The sequence below is a fragment of the Polyodon spathula genome, unplaced genomic scaffold, assembly GCF_017654505.1.
Source record: "Polyodon spathula isolate WHYD16114869_AA unplaced genomic scaffold, ASM1765450v1 scaffolds_655, whole genome shotgun sequence".
Lineage (NCBI taxonomy): Eukaryota > Metazoa > Chordata > Actinopteri > Acipenseriformes > Polyodontidae > Polyodon > Polyodon spathula.
The window spans coordinates 1-25,000 of NW_024472144.1; the positions used below are offsets into that span (position 1 = coordinate 1).

General features: G+C 38.9%; 1 protein-coding gene across 1 annotated transcript; it reads right to left on the reverse strand.

The window, feature by feature from the left end:
• Positions 1 to 6: 6 nt before the first annotated feature.
• On the reverse strand, positions 7 to 24,858 carry runx3 (RUNX family transcription factor 3; the record flags this gene model as incomplete). The annotated part of the gene is made up of 4 exons (XM_041240670.1): positions 7 to 305; positions 4,946 to 5,023; positions 11,085 to 11,258; positions 24,720 to 24,858. Coding segments are annotated over 4 exons (690 nt in total), but the record flags the coding sequence as incomplete, so codon positions are not given.
• Positions 24,859 to 25,000: the final 142 nt, after the last annotated feature.

Genomic DNA, 25,000 nt, shown 5'->3' on the forward strand with positions numbered 1-25,000 from the left:
TTGGTAAGATCCTGATCCTGTGCCGTAGTACAGGTGGTAGGGGGAGGAGTTGGTTTGGAACGGTCCACTCTGGTTCTGGGGGGACCCGGGGTAGGGTGGCGGCAGGTAGGTGTGGTAGCGGGAACTGGCCGCCATGCCCGTCATGCTGATGCCCCCGATGCCAGTGCTGGCGGGGCTCGCCGAGTAGGTGAAGGCCCCGGGATAGTGCATGCGAGGGTCCGAGAAACGGGGGTCCGCCAGGGACGACAATGAGGGGAACTGCCGGTCGAACTGCCGGGGGCTGGAAAAGAGGTCGGTGGTCCCGGCTGAAAAAAAACACAAAATAAAACAGAACAGAGCATGTCAGTAACACTGTCTGGCTTGGATCTTAGTTTGAAGTTCTCAATAGCACAGATTATTTTGTTCATTGAGCATTGTAAATTCAGCTTGTCCATTACTTAGTGCTGCGAAATGTGAGGTACAATGGAAGCAGAGGTACATGGTGTAAGTGTAGTGTCATGACAGATTCCCTCTCTGAGTCCTTAACAAATGAGCGCAGAGATTCAAACACGTATCAATTTTTATCCACATGGGGTCTGGGAGAGCCTGATTTGCAGACCAGTTTGAAAATGACTCAATTGTTTCAAAATTCACACTAACTAGGTTATTTCAAAGAGGCAGGCACGGTGACAGGAGCACAACCCATTGGCTCCAATATGAAGTCATTTATTTCAGAGATGTTGCACTGAAACTCAATATAATAGGACACAGCTGCAAATTTTGTTTAGTCAACATTAACAGTGCATTGCGGACACTAAGGGCTGTTTCTAAAAATACCGCTGAAAGGGCTGTATATTCCAAGAAAAAATGTACATGCTTTTACAAGTTCCAAAACAACTGCCAAAGAGAAGAGAAAAAGTGCTTTATCTCAAATTATGCAATTAAATCGGCAAGCAGAGAAACTCACCCCCTTTTTTTTTACAGGACTGTTTCAATGGCATCATTGTCAGCCTTGCTAAAGCACACTGTGTAAACACTGACAACTTGTTTGGCCGTTGTGTAACGCTTGCAATAAATATAAAGGAAGAACCCAAACAGGAAGTCTTGCAGTTAATACACTCAGTCATACACGCAAGCGACTCTACATTAGAGACAGCGAGAGCCAGGCCTGGGTGTGCGTGGGTGCTGGGCAGCACAGGCTGGGGAGCTGGTGTTAATAAACACATCAGGCAAACCCGCACACTATGAAGGTCAGGCTGGTGAGGAAATAATCAGGTCATTCACTTTTTCCTGATAACATTTTTGTGTTGTATTTATCTTTAGCAATCCCCAGTGTATGAAGCGCGCCCATAACTAGCCCACCCTCTTAAGGAACATATATGTCTGGGTCTGTTCCAATCCGTGTTCTCTCTCGTTTGAGAATGACTACACCTAGTTTGAACTGTGACAAAATTGCAGGTGGTTTATTGAATTGGAACCGGACCACAGGACTGCTGAGAACTTTGTTCAGACCACCCAACTGTCGAAGAAAGCGGACTCGTACCCCAGCATTGCGTTTAACACAGTGAGGAGGGGTGAAGTCTGGTTCTCTCAGAATCTGGTAGGAGTAGCTGTCAAAAGTGATGAATGGCCCATCTGGAGAATGACACTCACAGGCCGATATTGTTTTAAAAATCATTAGACACAGTTAATGTGCAGCTTTCATGCACTACTGTTTATCTGAACAAGCTCTTACTTGACAAAAAAAAGAAGAAAACCCTACAGGCTTCTTAACGTATAATCAATGTTATGTTATTGTTTTTGTCCAGGGCCTTGTCATTAGAAAAACTGTTATGACAGATGAGGATAGAGGCCACTTAAAAGAGAAAAAAAGGCAAGTTTTCAAAAGAATTGTTATTTTATAGATTTTGGGGTTGAAGTTTTATAGGGTTTCTGATGTAGGTAAAAGCACACAATGGAGACGCCCTTATAATACTTCTTTACACACTGTTAAAACTGCAAAGCTGTCCCGTTTTGATGACAACATTTGGTGGATTTAATCTTCACCAAAAGCCATTCACCGCCGTGCAACCCAAGTTTGAGTCACTTTCAAGAACTGCCACTGAACTCCTTGCATTTTTCCATACAGGGGGTTCCTTTGCAGTAGAACGGAAAATATTTACACCCAAGCAACGAGGGTCTACCGTATGATTCTGATCTCACTGGGAACTAAAAGGCTACACTGGGCTTGATTTGGGACTGTGAATCAACCCACTATACCTGATGGAGCTTCTTAAAGCTATGTTTGCTTTTGCTTAATGCTAAGGTTGCAGGGATAGTAAGTCACTAGCTAATGGTAACTTGGCTGAATCAATTTTTTTTTTTTTTTTTTTTTTTTTTATCAGGTTAGCCTTTTTATAGCAATCAACCCTTTTCTTAAAAAGAATAGCCTGCATTTGATTGGTTGCATTCTTCCCTTGCCCCTCCTGGTGTTTCCTCATTGGTTGATAATAGAATATTTTCCTGGGAATTCCACCACGCTGACTCCCCTTATTCATTCAGTAACTGTATGTAATTTAATCAACATTATTAGCACATCATTATGTGTATTACTAGCATTACAGTGCCTTATCCATGATAAAATCGAATCCTTAATCTTACAACGCAGAAGTGCCGACTGACTCAGTTGTACACATGTAATAAAATGTGTGTCCATTAAAACTTTATCTTGTTTTCAGTAACATTATTGTGTATAATTATCTGCCTAGCTTGTGTATCTTCAAGCAGCTGGGCCACATAGTTTGTACCACAGTATTGGAGAGACTTGCCATGAAGCCCTGTGGTGAACTGCAAGTTAATTAATTCTACTTCATGCAACTGCTTATTTTCAGCTGCGGTGCTGCTCTGTTTATTCTGCTACGCTGTTGGTTCTGATGATTTGCTTATGACAGAAGCTGATTTGTTAGCTCACACAAGGAGCCAGATTGACTGTAACAGCATTCAAATCTGAAGCATTCACCTACATGGTGTTTTTCTAACCCTAATGCAAAAGGCCAAGGGTGGGGTTACACATGGAAATTCCTTTATGCAAATGAAATGAAACAATAGTACTAACCTCAGAGTGAGGCTTTGCAGGTACATTTCCTTAAACCTTTCCAACCATAACCACAGACCTTTTGAAAAACTAACCGAGACCGCAATTTTAGCAAGCAGCTGATTAGTTGCATTGGCCGATCAGGGAATTAATGCTTATATTTTTTGATAACGGGATGTTTTTTTTTTTTTTTGTAAAAGAATATATGTGGGTTTTAAAACTCCGGTTTGCTGTCAAAAAATGCCCAGAGGCATCGAGCCGGCTGCTTTCCAGTAAGGTCTCCGATTGCAACATCATTGGTGCCCAAGTTAAGACAAGAATAAACAGAAAGAAATGAACAAAAACTAAATGACAAATTTAATTAGTTAAAATTCACTATGAAGCTCATCAAATCAGGCCATCTTAGTGATAAGCTCCCTGACTGAATGCACACTGTACAGCCTTGCAATAACTAACCAATCACAGGTCTCAGCTCTAGTAATGCACAGCTATTCACTAACAGCAATACAGTGGCTGCAATATAAGGCTAAGTTTCAATCATGAAGATGGAATGATATTGTTTCATAATAAATCATTACACTGTCCAAATAGTAAATAGGTGAGTTCTTTGCGGCTTTGTACTCTTTAGCAGTTTTGATGTGCCGTGTTGTGTAAACTTCAAAGAACTTTACTTAGCTTTTTTAGTTGTTTTCTGCTGCTTTTTAAACCACTCTGGAGAAAATACATTCATTATAAGTCGTGCCATGGTGCCTTGTCTATTTTTTCCTCAATTTCTGTGGGGAGTTTTAAAATATGCAAGGTCAATTAAACGTGGAATCCCATACTAACAACGCCCCTCCTTATGTAATGCACTTTTTGTTCCTCATTTTATCAAATTACTCAACCAATATTGCTCAAGTTTTCTTACACCCATGCTCCTGCCGTCTATTCCAGACGATGCATCATCAAGTTGTTTGGCCAAAAGCAAATTCCTGATAAATTGATTTAATAAACAGCAATCCGAGAGAGCCTGATGTTTAAACGGAACCCAACATACCAAGGTGTGAGTCATGAGTTTGCAGTGTGAGATGCAGTTTCTGATTCCATTTTAAGGCACTTTGATACTTGATCGGGAACAGTAACCAAAAGGCAACAACTCATCAAAAACAAAAAAGCCAGTGTAGATAAATTATTTAAGGCATTTCTTTGGAAACAATTCCCCAAAAGACATCTAAGCATTTTAAAAGGGTGTATGCTTTTTAACGCTGAAAACAGTAGAGACAGATAATAACAATAATAATAATTATACTGGCTGGAATTCTGACAGAAACTGAAAATAATTTCGGAATTACCCAACACACAGAAAAAAAAGACAGCAGCATATAAACACCAAACCGTACCCTTTTAGTGGCAGCATTAACACTGGCAGTACCCGGGATATTAAATTGGTTGGATACTGTACTTTGTGTTGGGTATTAATGCTTAAATGCACCACAATGGGTATGATGTATTTTTTCAATGCTACTGTAAGTGACATGTTACCATGGTAAAGTGCACTGCAGCTTGAGTATCCATGCAAGTTAATCTCTATCTATTATACAAGTTAAGACTAAACAGGAATTGCAAGTAACTGCAATTAGTCGAACGTCACCACACCTCCACACTAAAATGTTGGACGTCTTCTAGGACATGTTTGTAGCAGAAGGCTGCGTGATTTAAAAAAAAACAAAAAAACATCTGATTTCACATCCATAAGATGTTGCGAAACCATTAAAAAAAAAAAAAGTTAGAAAGTTAGCTGTAAGCTCTCACCATTTCAACTGCTTGATCATCATACTTTACATGATACACTGTGCAAGGAATAAGACAAATGATCCTAGTATCACATGGGGCCCTTATCATGGGATCGCTTACCTGACCATCTTAGATCATCCTCCACCTTGCATGTTTTTAAAGGTAAACTGGGGGTGTCAGTTTGTTCAGTCCACAGAGCTGCAAATATTAAAATATTGGGTTGATCAACTGAATGCAATAGTTTAAGGAACTGTGTGGCTTGAGTCTAAGGACTAAGTGCTTCAACCATTCTAACTTAATATTACAACACTAGTAAGAGCCAAGGCATGTAGGGGAACACAAATTGACATTCTAGGGCCACTACTGATGCAAATGCAGAGACAGATGACACAAAGCAATAACTGAAGGGCTCCTACCAGTGCAACTAAGTTGTTAACTACTCTAAATGATGCTATTGCTCTCTGAAAACGTGTGTACCATATTACTACTTTTTAAAAGTCAATAGAAAACATAGTGGTGCTGCTACAATCTAAATACAGACAGTACAGTTAGTGCAGACAGTCACTCAGTGTGATGGGGGTGGAGGCCGGCTCTATGCTTACAATTTATTAATTACTAGCTAAGGAGAAAAACAGAGAACCTAATCCGTATATTAAACCGCTCTCCAAAGGGCAGATACAAAACTACATATAGCAGGTCTGCTATTACACTGCCTTAATTAGTGCTTTTAAGGAAAACAGTGCTAGTACAGTGTCTGGTTCTTCAGAAAAAAAAAAAAAAGAATCTGTCAGGAACATATGATTGATATCTCCGTTTGAAATGTGTACATAACCAATTACAGGGCCACAATGCTTATTCACTTGCGCTGTGTGTGATTTTATTTTCCTAAAAGCCCAGATCATCAGTCAAAAGTTGTTGAACAAAAACCTCTTCCATTCGTGGTGAAAATTAAATGAGTCCACCACAGCCATCTGTCAGCCTGACATGCAAATGGAGTACTGTATGAGTCTGTCTAGGGCACCACATTTTTTAGTTGTTAGAGGAAATATTTCAAATAGGTAGCAGTGAACAAAAGAAAACAGAGATTATACCCTGAAATCAACATCAGCTGACATCAAGAGTAAGGGTTATTCACTTAAAAGAGATGAACAGCCTTGTTTATATATATGTATATATATATATATATATATATATATATATATATATATATATATATATATATATATATATATATACACACACACACACACACACACGGTATCATGTATACAGCAGAGTGTGGTTCTTTATTTTTGAAAAGTGAGGCCTAATCTTCTACAGCCCTGGAAGTGTGGTATAAAGAAACTGATAGACTCTAGGCCTATTGAAGCCATATTTAATAAGGAGGCATAAAACTATTTTAATAAATCACTGGTACATTTAAAAAAGGTTTTGCCTATATCATTTCTAAATATTCCTAATGTCTAACACTCGCTGTGAAACTGTGTGCATGAAATGAGCTTCCAAACACAGCAACTAAACTCTGTTGTTCACATGACATGATTAACTGGATTTTTGTCCTAATGTGGAAGTGATCAGGGTTCAGAGGTCAGCGACACATTTGTTGGGCCATGGCCTTAGTGAAGTCCTACTCCTTTCATCTCAACTACGTTCAGCAGACTTTTAAATCTCTTTCCCAAAGCAGTGACATTTCTGCTGAAAGCTGTGGTCAGCGTTCAGGTACTTGGAAACCCACTCCTTCCCTTACAATGGCAACTTCTTACAGATAAATGGGGTAATTCAGTAGGTGCAGCAGCTGGTGTGATTTCGAGAAAAAAAATAAACATTTCCTTCAAATATTTTGACTGGCAAATGGACAACGACAATACTGAGCACAGATTACCAGTTTATGAACAGCGCTGGGCGGACCTCAGCTTGGTACCTCATTTCCAAAATGAACATGTTCACTGTGCCAAACTCCTGCACCATATATATTTTAAAACCTGCAATAGCGTGCACAAAATATGATGCTCTAGACTCTCATCCACACCTTCTTTGGCGCTGCAATACAGCCTGCGCGCAGCTTGTCAGTCTCTGTTGCATTATAATTTAATAATTAGCATTTTGTGTGTCTCATGCCTCAAAATGAACTTGGTTCCCAGAGGTGTGAAACCGCCTTATCAATATCTGCATTTCAGCTGGAAATATCTATTGTCGGTTTCGCCCCTGTGACTGTGTGAAAGACAAGCTTGAAAATCTGCATAAGATAAACTTTTAATTCTCGACAAACTTTTAATTGTCGAAGAATCTTTTCGGCATCAAAATAGACTGAGAGGTGACAAGAGAACAGAGAACATATTTTAGTAGCTTTGGGTTTGCTGTGCACTGGCAATAGTAACATGTAGTAACAATAGTTGAGTGTTTATGTGTAAGGACTCACATAACAGAATAACTAATATTTCTCATGAATAGAATGAGTTTCTGAATACGCAATAAAAAACAGTGACTCAGGGCTCCTCTTTTACTAATACAGTGACGCTTATTTAGTAAAGCTGAAACCAGGAAGGTTTATTTCAAAACCTCAGTACATAAAGAAACACAGTCCTGTCATTTGAAATTTAGAGCAGCATTGGGCCCATATTCTTTCAGCCTTGCAGCCCCACACAAACACATACTTCTTGGCAGAAACTTGCAAGCTGTAGCAAACAGGAATGCATAACGGCTGGTTCGCTACACCTCTTTCTGGCATGTTGTGGCCCCCAAACCACTCTGTGGCTTTGGCTGTGAATAGCAGACATTGCTATTGAAATGAATCAGAACGCCTGCAAGTGCTGTGCACTGTGGCTTGCTGCATTGCAGAGGACAATAAGGGCTGGATGAACAAGGTGCTACAAATGAAATACAGTTTATACACCTCCCCTGAGCGTTAAAGGCTATGGGCCCTATTCTCAACTTCACAACTCATGAAGTTGCTGGAGTCTATATGCAGACAGAGAGAGAGAGAGAGAGAGAGAGAGAGAGAGAGAGAGAGAGAGAGAGAGAGAGAGAAAGAGAGAGAGAAATTTTACAAAATGACTTCTGCCATATACTACACTAATTATAACTGTATAATCTGTTTTAAGGATCTGTTATTCAAACAAGCTTGTCAGCTGGATCTAGAAAACCATATTGTTTTAACAATCTTGGGTCGTCGATGCCAAATCTTCTAGTACATTTTAAACAGCCTATTTTGGATCAATGATGCAATATGCAGTGTAGCTACAATACTGCTTATCTTTTAAGAAGTAACTCTTAAAAAGATTCAGGCCTCAGAGACGCCACTGATGGCTCCAGGAAATGCGTTGCAAGTGTGTTTATAAATCATGCCATTACTGTGACACTGTTTATATGGCATGTGCAAATGTCCCCAAATTTAACTCAGGAGAACAGCTGTTTCTAGCAAATGCCTGATCCCAGGTTTATCTCTCTGTGCACTGTATATTCCAGAACTAAATCTTTTTGTAAAGATGTTATTTAGTTCACCCACAGGTTCCAATTCGGATGCCAGTAGCCAGCAATCAGGCTTGATTTGGAGTGGCCTGGGTGAAATATTACAGTCTGGCGGATAAGATGGCATAGCAAACTTCCTGAAAACAAAGATGGATGTGATATAATCAGGATAGATGTAATATATACAGGTTTTCTACAGTGGAAAGCGAAGTGTAGTAAAGCATGGTAAATATACAAAAATACATCTAAAACGCAATGTCCTCAATACTTAGCATTCATTGTTTTACTTAGCGCCACTGGAAAACACAATACAACTGTTAACCCGAAAAGGGGAAAACGGGATCTCTTACAGCTCTCTAGCTAGATACCACAGTGTTCAGTGTCGTCAGTGTCAATCAACTCCTATTCACTTTCACTTCTATTTGAAGAAACCAACCCTCTAGTTCAAACCCAAATATCATCAATTTTACTCAAAACGTTTTTATACACAACCGGACTGGTCTGTTCCTAACTGCAGGCACGTGGGCTCATTCAATACCCTGGCAGCTCACTTGCAGCGACAGCCTTAAAATAACGACATGAAAACCGGCAGTCAGGGCACACACTGATCTTGTCAACGCACGCTTTGTAATGATAGTTCATGCTGAGACACAGCTTGCAACATCAGAACACAACAGGTTCTGTGTCAAGACAACACAACGTTACACACTGTTTAACAAAGTTTGTAAACTGAACGGTAAAGGGAATGTCACATGATTTATTAGTTATGTTATAACTCCCATACATTTTATTAGGTTTTTTCCCTCCCTCATTTAATAGTTTGAGCAATGAACCTCTATGGCAGGTATATAATAACTACAGTCACACACAGGCTGGCATTGCTGAACTGTAATTAAAGAAACTCACTGGTGACTAAGTGGATTAAGGGTTAGATTCTCACCGCTCTTTATTTCCAAATTGTTATTGGCACATTTTTTTTTTTTTCAGAAAGGAAAGAAAAAAGCTTCCAATTAATTTTGCAAACACAAAACTATAAACAACACAGACATTTAATATAGCAGCCTGCAAGCGTCCTTAAACGTTTCTTACTTGTTTGAGAATTGAAATTGTTATAAATACTGCAGCTTTGAAAATGTAGCCCTTTCTACTTGCAATTATGAATACAAAATGCAATTTGTTTCTTGGTTTCTTTAAGAAATACTACAATAAACAAACATTCAACGACAACTGTCATAAAATATTCAGTATTGATGATATATTTAATACAACCCATTCTTTAGGTATCTTTTTATGCTTATATAAAGTTGTGTGTACAGAACCCTTTAAGACGGGGCACCTGAATTAATTCAAGGTTCTAAGGGGTTAACAGCTCTGACCCTATCAAATACAAATCAACCACACCGCCTCTAAAATACACAGAGAAGGTGGCTAAAAAAAAAAGCCTGTTTAGGAGGCACATTTTTTAATGATTATTTTTTAATTGCCCATTTCAGGTATGTGGTTTTGGGTTTGTATTATCCCCCCACTAGAGCTTAATTCCTTTGCCAAACTCATACAGTACAATCCACACAAACCACAAGCTGTCTCCCTCCTGACTGCTTCAGGGGCGTATTATGGTCTAACCAACTTTGAATGTGTTTTGTCTGGTTAATAAGTATTTGTCATAATATAAGTGTTTTTACTAATGCCTCAGCAGCCTAATAAAACATAACTTTAGAAATAATTATTTCCCTCTAGGCTTTAAAGAAAGTACTGGTGCTGATGCTACTGTTTACCTATGGGATGGGTTTAATGAGTTTAATATAACTACACTTTCAAATTAAATAAGATTCTGTGATACCTGATTACATTTTAGCCATACAGTGCGAGAGTTTTATGTAAATGTTTTTTTTTTGGGGGGGGGGCTTCAGCTTTTTATATGCTGTATGAAATGGCTGTTTTTGCTTACTTTCCAAAATGCTTTGGTGTTTTTTTTTATGAATATGCTACTTGACAAAATGCATTGAGACACTGTTTCAAATAGGTGTGATAAATACGTTCATTTGGAGGGTGTGTAGGTAATTACCCCCCCCCCAGGTGAGCACAGGTGTGTATTATTGTCAGCAGGAACAGAGGTGTTTAGCTGGAGTTACAGACGTCTCATCAGAGTAAATCTGTCTGAAAGGGTCTGAGGACATTTCATCCAGCGTTACATCACCAGGCTAGTGCTGTATTGACAAATCCTTTTTCCATGAACGCGTAAGCGGAAAATGAGAACCACAGATGAATCGGATAAGTGAATGATCAGAGAAAAACAGACGACTGGGCTTGGGTGAAAGAAAAGCCTGTGTAAGTGACACAGGACGAGTAGGGTGCAACATTTACAGCACACAATGCTTACTAAGAAAAGTGACGACTATGGAAGACCAATCGACTCTGGCTGATAGTCTGTTATAAGCATGGGTTTTACGTTATCTTCAGACACTCTACTGCAATGCTGTATTTACAGTATACAGAACATCTGCTTCCCACCCAATCAGAGAGAAGTGTGAATTCAGCATATCTAATACAATTGATAATTCTTAATGAACTGAACAATTAATCAATCACTAATCAAAATCTTCCTACCCTTTAGATCCCTCATACAATACTTACGCGACTTGGAATATTATTTTTATAATGATAACAACAATAATAGTTAACGATGGTAACTATACAGTGTATGTGATGTGCTCCAGATGGGAACACAGCCCATTCAGTGGTGAACCAGTCCCTGGGCTCTGGCACTGATTCCTTAGTAAACAGCATGTACCTTGTATCTGGGACTGTGCCTGAGCGCTGTAGTGGCCCGCAGGGTTGAGGGAGGGTCTGGGGTTGGTGTTGCTGGGTCCGACTCGCATGGCTGTCCTCTGGTATCGCTCCAGCTCGCTGAGCCTGTCTGAGAACAGCGTGGGCTTCTGCTGTTCTTCCAGTTTCTGCCGGTGGCCTGCGAGACAAGATCAACAAGGTGAGTTAACGTGCCACGTGAAGGCTGCCTCTTACTGTTACGAGAGACGCAATCTACTAAATGAGTTCTGTCATAATAAGAAACACCCTACATTCGCTGTATTAATTCAATGTAAACCCCCAGAACACGAAGATTGTACTGTAAAGCTGTGGCCAAAAGTTTCACCTAGAATTTTAGAACTGAGACATCATTTCTTTTTTTTTTACTCTATGGAAAATTACAAAGTATATGGAAAACTACAATGTGATTAAATATGTTAACATAACATTATTCAGCGGGTTTCATTCGACTTTATGAAGCAAGATGAGTTAATTCATAGGGTGATGCAAAACTTTTAGCCATAGCTGTACTATTAAACATAAACAAGTGCTGTTGTTGCTTTAACGTTATTATTGGATTAGATGTTTTATGCCCGGGGTGACATCTATACACAGGGTAATATAGAACTTTCACTAATCAGTAGCAGTGATTGGTTAATTTCTCATACAGTATGTGACTTACAATACATGTTACAGAAACGCTGCCAATATGAACAATTAAATCCCCCCAAAAAAGAAACAAGGAAAAAATTGAAATCTGAGTGCTGTGTTTTTGAGAATTCTTCTGTATCATTAAAGGATCACATCACATCACTGTGCTTTCATGACATACATGTGTACTCTGTACTGTATCTTCTCCCTGCGTGTCTGAAATGTGTGTGTGTGTGTGTGTGTGTGTGTGTGTGTGCAAAGTGTTAGCTCTGAAACAGCAGAGATATATTGTGTTTTTGTTGTTGTTGTTTTTGGTGCTTTTTTTTCATTGGGCAGGCCTAATTGTGAGCCACAGATCTGTGCAGAGCGATTACAGCTCCACATTTACCACTGAGAAAAATTTCTGGAAGATTTGGGGATTTCCAACCGCTGCCTGAATGGTTAGTCTGAGATGTTACAGGCCTTTGATGTTTGCTACTTTAACTGTCTGAAGTGGTTTCATTCATCTTAATTAACCTATAGGACTTTGATTTAAATCTCTCCAATTTAAATGGATGTGTTCAAAGTGAACCTTGCAAAGGTATAAAGTGTTTGAAAATTTCAATGTGGACGACCCTTAGTCCCTTTTCTTTTTTAAATCTTTTACCTAGACTATTGTATATATGTTTAGAAGATTAACTCTAGGGTCTACTAAATGGATCCTCCCTGGCATGTTTAAAACTTTTACAGACAACAATACATTTCAGAGACAGGTATTGTAAGGGGTGTTAGTTTTCAGAACCCTGCTGCACAAACAGCCATGTTTTAATGACTTAAACACTGTAGGTATTTAAACCTGCTTTAGATCAATAGGGGTTTGGGCAAGTTAAAATGCATGGGATTTTTTTTCTAGGATAACACTGGATAAAGTGAATCACATTTAAAAAAAAAAAAAAAAAAAAAAAAACATTCGTTTTTAGGTACTTGCATTGCATGCCTGTGCATTTAATGGTATGTTAGCTTTTTAGGAGAAAAAAAACAAAAACTGTCTCTTCAAGCAATAATTCCTAGGCAGGTTTTGACAGTAGCACATGCCTGCAGGATTTCAATGTCTTGGCATTGTCTTAATCAGAAAGGTTACTGCGGGTTAGTGTTGAGGACTTAGGATCTGATGACAGCTCAGCGCAAACCAGTGTAGAATTAAACCTGTTTGTTTAAATTCAGCTTTTATAACCTACTGCTTTTCAACGTACAAACAGACTTGAATAAAATACAACAGACTATGCAAGTGTTTAAGATAAGGCGTCCTATACTTAATATAGCCTGATTATCCTGGTGCTGTACAGATCCTTTAGAAAACCCCTTGATTTGTACCAAACGTATTTGAGAAGGTTTTATAAAGGCAACTATTGTACTAGAAACACATCCTGATTTCAAGAAAAGTCCCTGATCCAGCAGCGAGATGAATGGGACAGAGCACAGCGGTGTCAGCAATGTGAGCCCCTAGGCATTTTCACTCATCTGATTATTGAAGCAAACCAGTTCTGCTAGCTAAATAAAAGAAAAAAATGATACAGTGCTACCAAATGCATGAAGACACATGATAAAGACGTCTCGTCAAGATTTGATCAAGATTATTTTTTGGTTACTGATACTTTACAAGAGCTGCAGTCAGGAGCCATAGTCAAGAAACTTTTCTATTCTGTTCTGCAGCGCTGTCCAGTTCATTTTAGTTAGAACCCACACACTTAAACTCTTCTTTGCAAATTTGTACGGGGAGACCAGAACAATGAAGCACGGTTAAAGTCTCTACAGCACCGCTGCTGTTACGTCTCAACGATCAAGTGATCCTGTGGCAGGCTAAAGGAAGCTTTCTCATACCTCGGGCTCATTAATCTGGCTGTCAAAAATGGAAAAACTGGAAAGTGTTTTAAACTACAAATCAGAAGAGTGCATCTGAGTTCAAAAGAACACATGGGTATGCCCAAAGGACTGGTGCATTTCCTGTGCAAGCTTGTTTTAATTAATTTTTTTACTCTCCGGGTCAAAGCCATTCAACTGTTGATTCCATGACTATATTGAACATAAAGAGCAAGTAGCTTTTTTTAAAAAATGTATTATTAATCTGCTAAGGTGCGTTGACAAGGCATTCAGGAGCTGTTCTTCAGTTCTAGTTGGCTTGATCAATCAAAGTTATTTTTACATTAGTACCTGCCAGCACTTTTTAGTGCACAGCAGTTTGCTGCCAGCAAAACCAAATGAAACCTGTCTTTTATAAAGACCCTATGGCTGATCTACTGACAACTAGAACAGCACAGCAGCTCCTGAACACACAGTCAAAGCAACTTAACACAGCGTGTGCAATTGTAATAGGAACTTCTTGGAATAATTGCAAACATCAGAAAAAGGTAAAGGGACAGTAAAAAAAAATCAAAGAAAATCTCATTGGAATCTACGCTCTCTTCCAGACTTGTCAGCACATATAACAATCTCTTTAGCTGGGATGAAATTTGATTGGATCTTGTATTATTTTTTGAAGTGCTTCTTTGTCTTGTGCTCTTGGAGTTAATGCAGAACCACAAGCCACAGGATCCAGTAAAAACAGCCACATTTTTTTTTTTTTTTTTTTTCCCCGAAAGGGAACAGTCTCTTCTAGCACCTAACAAAGTCGGCCACAGATAGCTCATTATTCAAATGTTTGAAGTTGGCTTGCTTACGCCATTCGGAAAGGGAGCCAGTCACTCCCTCCACAGCTCCTTAAGACACAGCCGCTACTGTCTTTCCCTGCAACCTTAAAGAGAAAAGGAAACTGCTGAGAAGCCTCTAAGCTTGTGCGTTCTGTCAAAAGATTTATGCTTTCCCGAACAACTGGAGGAAAATAATATTCCGAAAAAAAAAAAAAAGATGATGATTTATATAGTTTTTCAGCCCGTGGTGGTCTGTGATGAATTGGCTGCCTCTAAAGGGATGAAAGTACATATCCCTCTAGTAGGAAACAGGCTGGACAGCAGCCAGTTGGCAGAATGGGGGAGACACGCTGCACTTACACTGGATTTGGACTGCCTTAAGTCAGAACAGTGGGAGAAATGTTCATTATGTGAGTCTGGTGTTCATTCTCGAGATTTAAGTGCCTATTACACCAGTAATCAGAAATCTTTTTTTTTTTTCATAATATTTTGTAACGATTTCCCTCTGGTTCCTCCCCCTCCCCCCCTCCCCCCCTCCCCTCTCCTCTGCTTGCTCAACTTTAACAGCCACAGCAGAGGACTGGCTGACAGTAATTCATGGTTTCTTTTATTCCGCTTGTGAGCTGTAAATATTTCCGTCTGGTCATCGTTTAAACTGGCTCGGCAACATAACTATCTATGTCTGAGTAATCAAAACACAAAAGTATTAGTGCTGCTTTTATCCTGCGACAGTTTAAAAACGAACCTGATCTTCCTATTAAACTTGCCCTTTGAAGTGAAGGCACCGGGGGCTCTCCATAGGCATATCTTTGTATCTACTCAATGCACCAACCGTTTTACATCACTGGACAGTTGGCAATTGCTTTGCCTGGTACCAATTTTTATTTCCACTGCTTACGAAAGTGGAATAAGGCGTATTGCGTTACAGACTTGGTAGGCAACACTGCACACGACTATCGCAGCCCTTCTAAACGTCTACAATGGTAAAAGAAAAAGCAAAGTTAAAGCATGGGTAAAGAATAGCAGGGTATGGTAAAGCATACTAATAAACATACAAACCAGGGCAAACAATGTTAAATGCATATTATAACCATGGGAAAGCACTGTAAAACTGCAAAGATACAGCAGTAAACTTTTATAAAGAAGCTAATGCAGCTTCTAGTAGGGTAAGCCCATAACAACATTTTTAAATCGTTTGCGCACACTGTACGCATACAACAATGAAAGCGTGTGGGGTAAATCGTGTAGCCTACAAACTTGTGTCAAAAAATAAGCCAATAGAAATACAGTGCTAGTGAACATAACATATAGGGTAACAGAATGTAAGACAGGTATGACACACCAGATCATAGCAGCCAGGCTTGACCTAGATCCTATTACTGGCCAAGGAGCCGTTGACACAAGCAGATCTGATGATATTGGTATAAAGCACAGGCTAAGTTTAGCTCAGCCATGGTTTTGTATTGGACTGTTTCCAATTGTCCACTATGACTGTAATTACATGCATTTATTACATCCTTAAAATGCTAAAGTGCCTTTTCTCAAGCCTCACGTTCAGCCATCAGTGTTTACTCTCCTGTCTGTCTACTTTAAACATTTTGGTGAAGTCGCAGCGAATGTTTCAGTGAATGATTTTGGGAATGTTCCCCTTCCTTTCCGACATGCACGCAAACACCCAAACAATTCACATCTAGCCTGCTTTTGCTAATTCAGTTTTTCATTTGTGCTTTTTTTTTGGGGGGGGGGGGGGGGGGGGATTCCTGTGGTCGCTGTAGCTTAATTCGCCTGTTTGACATTAAAAAAAAAAAAAAACATGCTGTTTTCTGCACATTAATGGCTAATAACCACGTTTTATACAGCTACTGACAGCAATCCAGGTCAGTCACATGTCCTCCAGTGAAAAGGCAGCCTGTGCTCAAGATAAGTTGGCAGCTTTCAGGATGCATGAGTTTACTTTTTATACATACGTTAGAGGGCAGGAAGTGGGTTTTTAGCAACAGTTTATATAGCAAGGCACAAACTGACAAGGGAGGCTGACTGCACCAAAAATACCTCCTAACTTTAAAATGTGTGAGTAACACACCTCCCTTCCTGTGAAGAACAATTAATGTACCTAAGATGAAGGCACGTGGGTTAGTGGTTAAAAGTTAGGACTAAAAGACTAGGGGTCTGGCTTTACAACAGTGTAATACAGTGTTCAACAGACATCTCAAAAAGCAATAGTAGCAAGGCTGTGCAAAACAATCACATGCATGATATAGCCAGCTGGTGGCGCTGTGAGTAATGTTCAAACAGATGTGGGCATGTCTGTAAAGTTTTATTTTAAATAGATTTTGTTCTTTAAAATATACGAGATAGGATGGTGGAGAAACAATGTTCTTCAGTTCTTCACAACCAGAATGACTACATCTCCATATTTCTATTACAGTAAACCAAAAACAGGCTTAACTCTGCCTGCTATAGTTTCCAAGGTTTGCATACAAAATCAAGACTGTTGCAAACTTTAATCAAGCAGAAATTTTGTTACACAATACAGCCATTAACATGCTGTTATCACTTCATACAGAACTGTTACTGACCGCTGTGTGTAAGTGCATGTGTGTGTGTGTGTATGTGTGTGCGTGCGTGTGCGCACGTGTGTGTGTGTGCGTGTGTGTGCATGTGTGTGCGTGTGTGTCTATGTGAGATGAATCTGACAGTTTAGCTTCACCTGTCACTATAGACTAATTGGGTAGTTACAGAAAAAATAAAGCTAGGCGATGACATTTTGAAAGACTTTTCTTTTTCTTTGTAATTTTCTTTCCTATAAGATAGCTTGCACTGGAAGCCAGGATAAGCGTCCTCACATTCACTTTCACAGCAGACTCTGCTTTATAGAGCTCTGGCTTTCAAACATGGCTGTGGAGAAGTCTGCTATCTCACATGCCCTCAAAGCAGCTCTAGAAGTGACAAGGATCTAATGAATGGGGTTCATGGGCATTTGGACAGCGAAGAAAGAAATGCGAATAATGTTTTTAATGTAGTTAATTATACAGAAGAATGGCTAAGCAGGTCATCTAATAAAATGCACCTGTGTATGCTGCACCCTGTTTGATTCTTTCTTCTGTAGCTTCTTAATGCAGAGTAAGCCATGCAGAGAGTGTATTTATTCAGTAGGTGGCAATGACAGCTTCTCACCAAAGCAAGACTGGTTTTGATTGATGACTTGCCGTTATGCAAGACTCCCCTTCTTTGAATTTTTTTTTTTTTTTTACAAAAACGGCACATTTTCCCTTACAAAAAAGTTTTTAAAAGCACACTATACCTTTTACTTACAGTCAAAGTTTAATTTTCATTATCAGCAGTCCAGGTGAGTGTATAGCAGCCACTGAACTAGGAAGATGTAGTTACAACTCTTGAGCACAATTTTATCCATGAGCTCTTTCAACACTGCAGCGCTTCACTAAAACTTAAAATTGTACGTCCTCAGTATGTCCGTTTGTATTTATTCATAATGCATTAGTTCTCCTAGGATAGTCTTTCTGTAACCCTCCTCTTATCTGCTGCAAATAAAAGAACAATGTCACTCCATTACAAACTTCCAGGGTCCAGTCCTTCAAGGGTTAAAACCATTTTTCTTTGTCTGTGATATTTTATATAGGGGTGCTAGATTTGGAAGACACTACAAAAGTTTTTTTTTTTTTTTTTAGCTTGTCTGCTATAGTAATAATTGTACACAAAAAAACCCCATCTCGATAAAAGGACTTGACTGAACAAGTTTGATATCTTTTTTTTCTTTTTGTCTAGCACTGACGTCAATTCATTTTTTTCAATTAAAAATCATAGAGGAAAGGTGTAATCATCGTATATTATTCAGAAGGTTCGAAAATAAACAGCACAGTGTGGTAAAACACTTGTTCATGAATGAGCTGCAGACTATTCCTGTTCCTTTTGTCATCTCACTGTGTAGGAGCACATACGTGTTTCTCTGGAGGGTGGCAGACTGGGGGGGAACATTGTTGTTTTTCAGTGTTGTCTTGGCTTGAGTGCAGAAGACGTACTATTGCTCGTACTATATCTCCCAGACAGCTGACTTGGCTCCAAACAGAGACAGCCTGCTTCACTGAAGTGGCAAATTATATTAGAGAAATAACCTGCACACTAAATGTTATGGTAACACAGAGGAACGCGGTTTGAGGTGCTCAGGTTTGCTTTGCAAGGTTTACAGCACACAACGTGTATAGGGCGCCTCTAAAGAGGGAGGCATGTTTAATGTTGTTACTGCACAGTAGTACTAGTGCTGCACTTCAGACCATCTCCCACCAAGGCAATTGCAATAACAGCTTTTCACAGGGCTTTTCAAAAGTGTCTTTTTTAAAACAATAATAAAGTTGAATCATTGGGTAAATCATGCATTCAGAGGTACATCTATAAGAGACAACATGGACTAGGTTCTTCTAATTTGATCTTTATCATAGATAACTACAAAGACGGCTTTTGGAGCTTCTTCTAAGCACCTCTCCCAAACGGATTTGACAAGTGTTCCTTCTGAAGCTGCTTGTCAAAACTTCCAGGTACAAACAACCCCTGCCACAGACACACTTTCTAACAAGGCTTCCAAGCATGCTGGCAGAGTTACATCCCTACATGGCTGCAGAATTAAAACCCATTCCAAATGGCACCCTTTCTCTGTTGCTTTTTCTCTCCTTGCAAAATCCAGAGTTCATTATCAGAGCCCCGCTCAGGAGCAAAAACAAAATCCCAACTCATGCACCATTTATTTTTTCTAAAACAGGATCGCAGAGTTTATTAAATTACGTTCAAACAGCTTAATAGGTTCCTTTTCTCAGAAACCATGTAAATAAGGAAGTACAGAAATATACAAAGCGTGCATTTAGTGCCTTCAATTGTTGAGTAAACAGGAAAAAGTTTAGTAAAGTAGAGCTGAAATTGACCATGCTTTTGTTTTTAAGAAAAACATTCTGATCTGATTAATCCAAAGTTGATGTAAAAACATGGTTATCTTTCACAATGGGCCTACTGTATGCATTTTCAAAGCTGTAAACAAGAGCGCTTTGAGTATCCCAAACTGTAAATATCCAAGCTTGGTAATGTAGTAATGTACACATAAAGGTCTACTAATCTTCACCACTGTCAAACAACAGTCTGGGTAGTTCTACTGTAAAAAAACGATTTCTATGCCAATTTCCCAAGGGAGCGTTGAGTTACATTAAAGGACGCTGTCATAAAATATCTGATCTATACAAACAAAAACATTATCTTCATTCAGTTGCTCAGTCAAACTGTTTGTATCTATCTATCTATATATATATATATATATATATATATATATATATATATATATATATATATATATATATATATATATATATCTATCTATCTATCTATCTAGAAAGAGAGAGATTGAGAGAGAGAGAGAGAGAGAGAGAGAGAGAGAGAGAGAGAGAGAGAGAGAGAGAGAGAGAGAGAGAGATGAAGCTACATGGTAATGCTTTCTGATCTAGGCCTTGGTTATTTTTCTATTTCCTAAAGCTTTAAGAGGAATACTAAATGTTTCAGCACCCACAGTATTGTTTCCCCTAAACAAGCATCACACCGTGCTTCACTTTGCGTACTTTTAAAATATAAGACTACGGCTACCAATGCCCTACAAAGCAAAGCCTGCAGTCCTTATAGCTGGTTGTTGTTAGTCAGCTGTAGAGCGAGTACTCATTTTCAGAGCTGTTCCACTGAAGTAACACATTAGCGCTCCAACATTTTCAATCAAGACCATAAGATGTTTGTATTCTGTTTAAGTTGCCTCATTCATTCCCTTAATGCCCTGACAGGGCTGGAAAGGAGAGAGAAAGAGACAGCTCTATCACGTAATCCTTGGGATTTGAAACGCTCTTTCTGTTTTTCTGCCTTTTTTTCCCCCCCCTGTCTAATTTGCTGTATTTTTACAAGGGCTTAGTTCAGGACTGCGACCTGAATAACTGAGCTGACACAAAGGGGGCTCAGCCAGCACTCCTGCTTGCTGTCTGGATTGAATAGACCTAGGCCCGGGGCACAGACTCCCCAGGTAGATCGTCTGGTATGAAGCCTGCGTTCGAAAGAAAACTTGAACAATACAGCAGGGGCCGGACAAGGAACTGTGTGCACTGTCAACATGTCAGGAGCAGCATAACTAGCACATCGACTTCAGAGGCGCCTTATGAAAGCGAACACAAATGCTGTTTGAGGGGTGTGTTCAAGTGTTCTAAACAGTGACGAACTGTAAATTACTTTATGAATAACTTGATCTATCTGAGCTTCAGTCTTTAAAAGTAAGTAAAGTGACAGGTTTGGTCCTGCCTTAAAGTTACTTTTAAACAGGGGGGTGGGGGTGGGCAGCATTTAGAACTGGCATGGGTTGGAACCCTGTATATTTAAATTTTGATAAAGTTTTAAATTGCATGCTTGGAAAGGCCAGCAGAGACCAACAGATGAACAATAAAATAAGCAGGTTGCCAAACTGAAAGTGTGTGCTAGAGGCAAGTGGGAGCAGAAACTTAAAACAAAAACAAAAAAAACGAAAACACTCAGATCCTGCCGAAGGAGTCTGAAAGCATTATCTGTCACGTGTTCTTATTGTTTCTGTCTCAATAACACAAAGAGTATCAGCGCTGCATAAAGTTTATTCTGGATAACACTGTAATCTGCACATCTTGGAATCTGGTCTCCACAGGGGCTTATCAGATACACTGTACTTTTGTGCATTCCTGTATTTATCAAATGCCAATATTTGCTCGGTTTCTAATTGGAGAAATGAAGCATGACCAAGAAGTTGGCTGCTCAGGTTTTACTTTTTCCATTTTTAATTTTTCATAAAGTATCCTGTGAAATGTCTACGTCTCTATTACCTTTCTTAGAAGAGACTGGAAAGTGAAGCAGAAAGAGTATTCCTTTACTGGGTTTTTTTTTTTTTTTTTCCAGTCATATCGTTGGGTTTCAAATTGTTGAAACAGGTTAAGTAGTTGTAAATATTTTATTATATCCCCTTCGGTTACAGATTTTGTATTTATTTTCAGACATTTTAAAACAGTTTGTGTGAATTCGGGTGTTCCAGAAGTTGCCCTGCTATTAATATGCAATGCAACCTCTTGTTTCTCAACGTGTTATATATATATATATATGTGTGTGTGTGTGTGTGTGTGTGTGTGTGCGTGTTTGCGTGTGTGCGTGTGTGCGTGTGTGCGTGTGTGTGCTTACTTTGGTAAGGCAAGCAGCGTCATTAAAAAAAACTGAAATTTCTTTGTCCAGTTATTTGCATGACATCTACAGCCAGCTTGGTACATGCAAATGAAACATACCAAGCACTTCTATGGCCAGCAACTGCATAGAAAAGAATAAAATGATCCTGAACACTGTAGTTAAAAAAAAAAAAAAAAAAAAAAAAAAAGGATTCAGATTTTTATATTGGATGTCAAACTGGCTATTACAGACTGGGAGAACAAGACAATTAATAACACGGTATCTGTGCCAGTTACTCCCTTAGTTGAATGAATTGCCACGATTTGTCGGTGTCAGCATGGAAGGGACGGTGGACGTCTTTCTAATTGTTTCTGTGCAAGCTTGCAAGGCTTATAACTTCTTAAAAGTCTTTGGATTGATCAATCAGTGGAGAGGGAAGGAAAGAGATGGTTTATAACAAACCCCCTCCCCCTGTGCTATGAATAGATCTGGAAGCATGATCTCTTGCGAGCGCACATCTGTGTTATTTTGCCACGGAAGTCGCACCTTTCCAGTTTTTCTTTTTGTGGTTTTATATACTACGTCGTGTGTTATGTTAGTGCTTCTCTATGAAAATATCTTGCACGCATTATTTATCCTTTCCTTGCATTCTCCAAACTGGTTTGCATTTCCTATGGCAGTGTTTGCAATGTGGTTGCCAATGCCTTGACTGGCTACAGCTGGAGGTGAGATGGACTCCAGCACTTACTTTAAACAAACATACAGCACACACTGCATACATATTGAAAAGAAAAGGGGGCATTCATTATCATATGCCAACATTAACGTTTTAGGTTCTGGAAGTGATTTCCAATGAGCAGTAAAATTTTAAAATAAAATACATATTTTAAAACAACTCACAGTTAAAGTATATAGCTCTCTGACAAAGCCTGCTTCCATTCCCTGGATCCAGCTCCGCTGGTAACCCGAATTACACAGACCGAACCTCCACTGAACTGCAAGTCTCACAAGACAAACCCTCTACAGCACAGCAATGCTGAAATTCCGCTGCAGTGTCTAGAAGACTAAACAGGTACATAAATGGGATGGGTTTTCCATTTCTTCTTATTGAGCAGTGTTGTAAATGCCCCCTCGTTTAAGTTAAATTGCTGATTTTTACGGACATGCAACGTGCAGTTTTATTGTCACTTAACAGTAAAATATGAACACTATATTTGGGATACTTCTCTTTTGGTTCTACTTCAATATGCTTTCAAATCAGTACCACAAATTTTTTGTTTAAACTTCTTTTTCGCTACAGGGACAAGTTAGTCAGGTTTTCCAACTTTACCTGTAAACTTTTCATTGCCAAAACTGACTATGCTTATGATTATGCAAATCAGTGCCTGAGAAAAATACAGCTTGGATCAATAATATTTTGAAATATTACCAGTAATAGAAAGAAACATGACATCCCTGTTATATATGACACTGTTGACAATATATGCAAATATATAATAATGTTTCCCACATAAATGACTCATTTAATTGTCAGGATTTAATTGTGGGATCAGCTGTGCTATACGTTATAAGTAGTCTATTATTCCAAGTTTTGTTCTACAATGGTTTGTGAAAATAAACCAACATAAAAGTTACTCCCCCCACTCTTACAGACCGGTCAACCAAACACAACACTTGGAAACAGAGATCCTGACTCATGTTACTTACAACCCTATGTGTTGGTGTCTTCTGAATATCTTTTAAACCTTCCAGGACTTTTTGTTTTTTTGTTTTTTTTAACTGTCATCAACATTCTGTCATAAAATCCATTAATAAACAGAAGGCCAAAAAACTGTATTTGAACAAAAATGTATAAAATATACTATACATAAAGTGAGCTTTTTACACTAAGTCTGGGTGAATTAGCATTAGCTATAGAATTTGGGACGGGATTTCACAGGAGTTAGCATGGAAATCGCTAGGTATACATTAAGGCTCATCAGATATGCAGGGGAACAGCATGTTTAATTCATGCTGCCTTCCATGGTTATTTAAAAGGAAGGCACTTATTACAAAGTGTTTGCAGGAATGTTTTGTCAGTCAGGTGTTGTAAACACGAGAGTGTTCAGAATGACAGTACTGGGATTAATAAACCTTGTCTTCATAAATCAAGTAAGTTAAATACTGACAAAACACCAAACTCACTGCATTTAATCAGGAAATGTGAGTCGACGCTTATGGCTTCCTGTTTGCACAAGATGTCAGCTCTCTGCACAGAGAGTAATGTTTACTTGAGACCCGAACGACAGAAAGAGAATCGCTCACAAGTGATCGCAGATCTTTAAGTCTTAAATGAGTCTTTTAGACACAAACAAACAAACAGAACTATATACAAATGATTCTGATTCTTGATTTGACTGTTTGCTTATAGTCTTGAACTTGACAATGTAGTACTATCTTCTAGGCTTGTTAAACATTTCATTATTTTTCATGTTGCTAAAGGCATAACTGGGGGTCTCAAACACCCACTTCTAGTAGTATGTAGTTTTATTTACTGTTTGTCAAACAGATTCCTTATAACTAGTTTATCTCCCTTATTTTTCAAAGTTGTACAGTGCTTTCATAATCCAGCCCAGAAATACAGCCGCACAAAGATTATACAAGTTACACTGGCTACAGAATATATTCAATAACTTTCAAGCAGAAAAAAAATAATAGCTTTTTCGCCTTCATGGAATGCTTTTCCTTTAACATGGAGAAAACTCCCTGGGGATCAATGCGCCTCCACTTTGATGCAGTAAGTTAGTGAACTGTGGACTGTAACTACACTTATAAAAGTGTCCCGTAGGAAAAGCATAGCAAAGTGTTATAGGGCATACTGAAAGCATGGTAAAGGTACACTGTGGAGCCCAGAGAGGTATGGTAAAGCATATAAAAAAAAAAAAACATGGCAAATCATAATGCGGTATGGTAAATCCACAGCTCTACAATGGGGAAAAGCACGTAAAATTAACATGGTAAACTTTTATAAGGGTACCTGTTTAATACACTTCTCACAGGCACCACACCTGTCAGTGTTTTACAAAGGTAGTGTAGTAAATGCTGGCACTTACGTCTTGGCTCTCTTGGCCCATCCACTGTCACTTTTATGGCCCTGTGATACGTGGCGACCTGAGGGGGGCTTGTGAACACAGTGATCGTGAGAGAGAAGCTTTTACCTGAATAAAAAGGACGGCAAAGAAATGTAGACTTCTTTTAATAAACTAGGCAACTTCTTACTGCTTCATTATACATATATATATATATATATATATATATGTGTGTGTGTGTGTGTGTGTGTGTGTGTGTGTGTGTGTGTGTGTATATATATATATATACACACATACACACACAT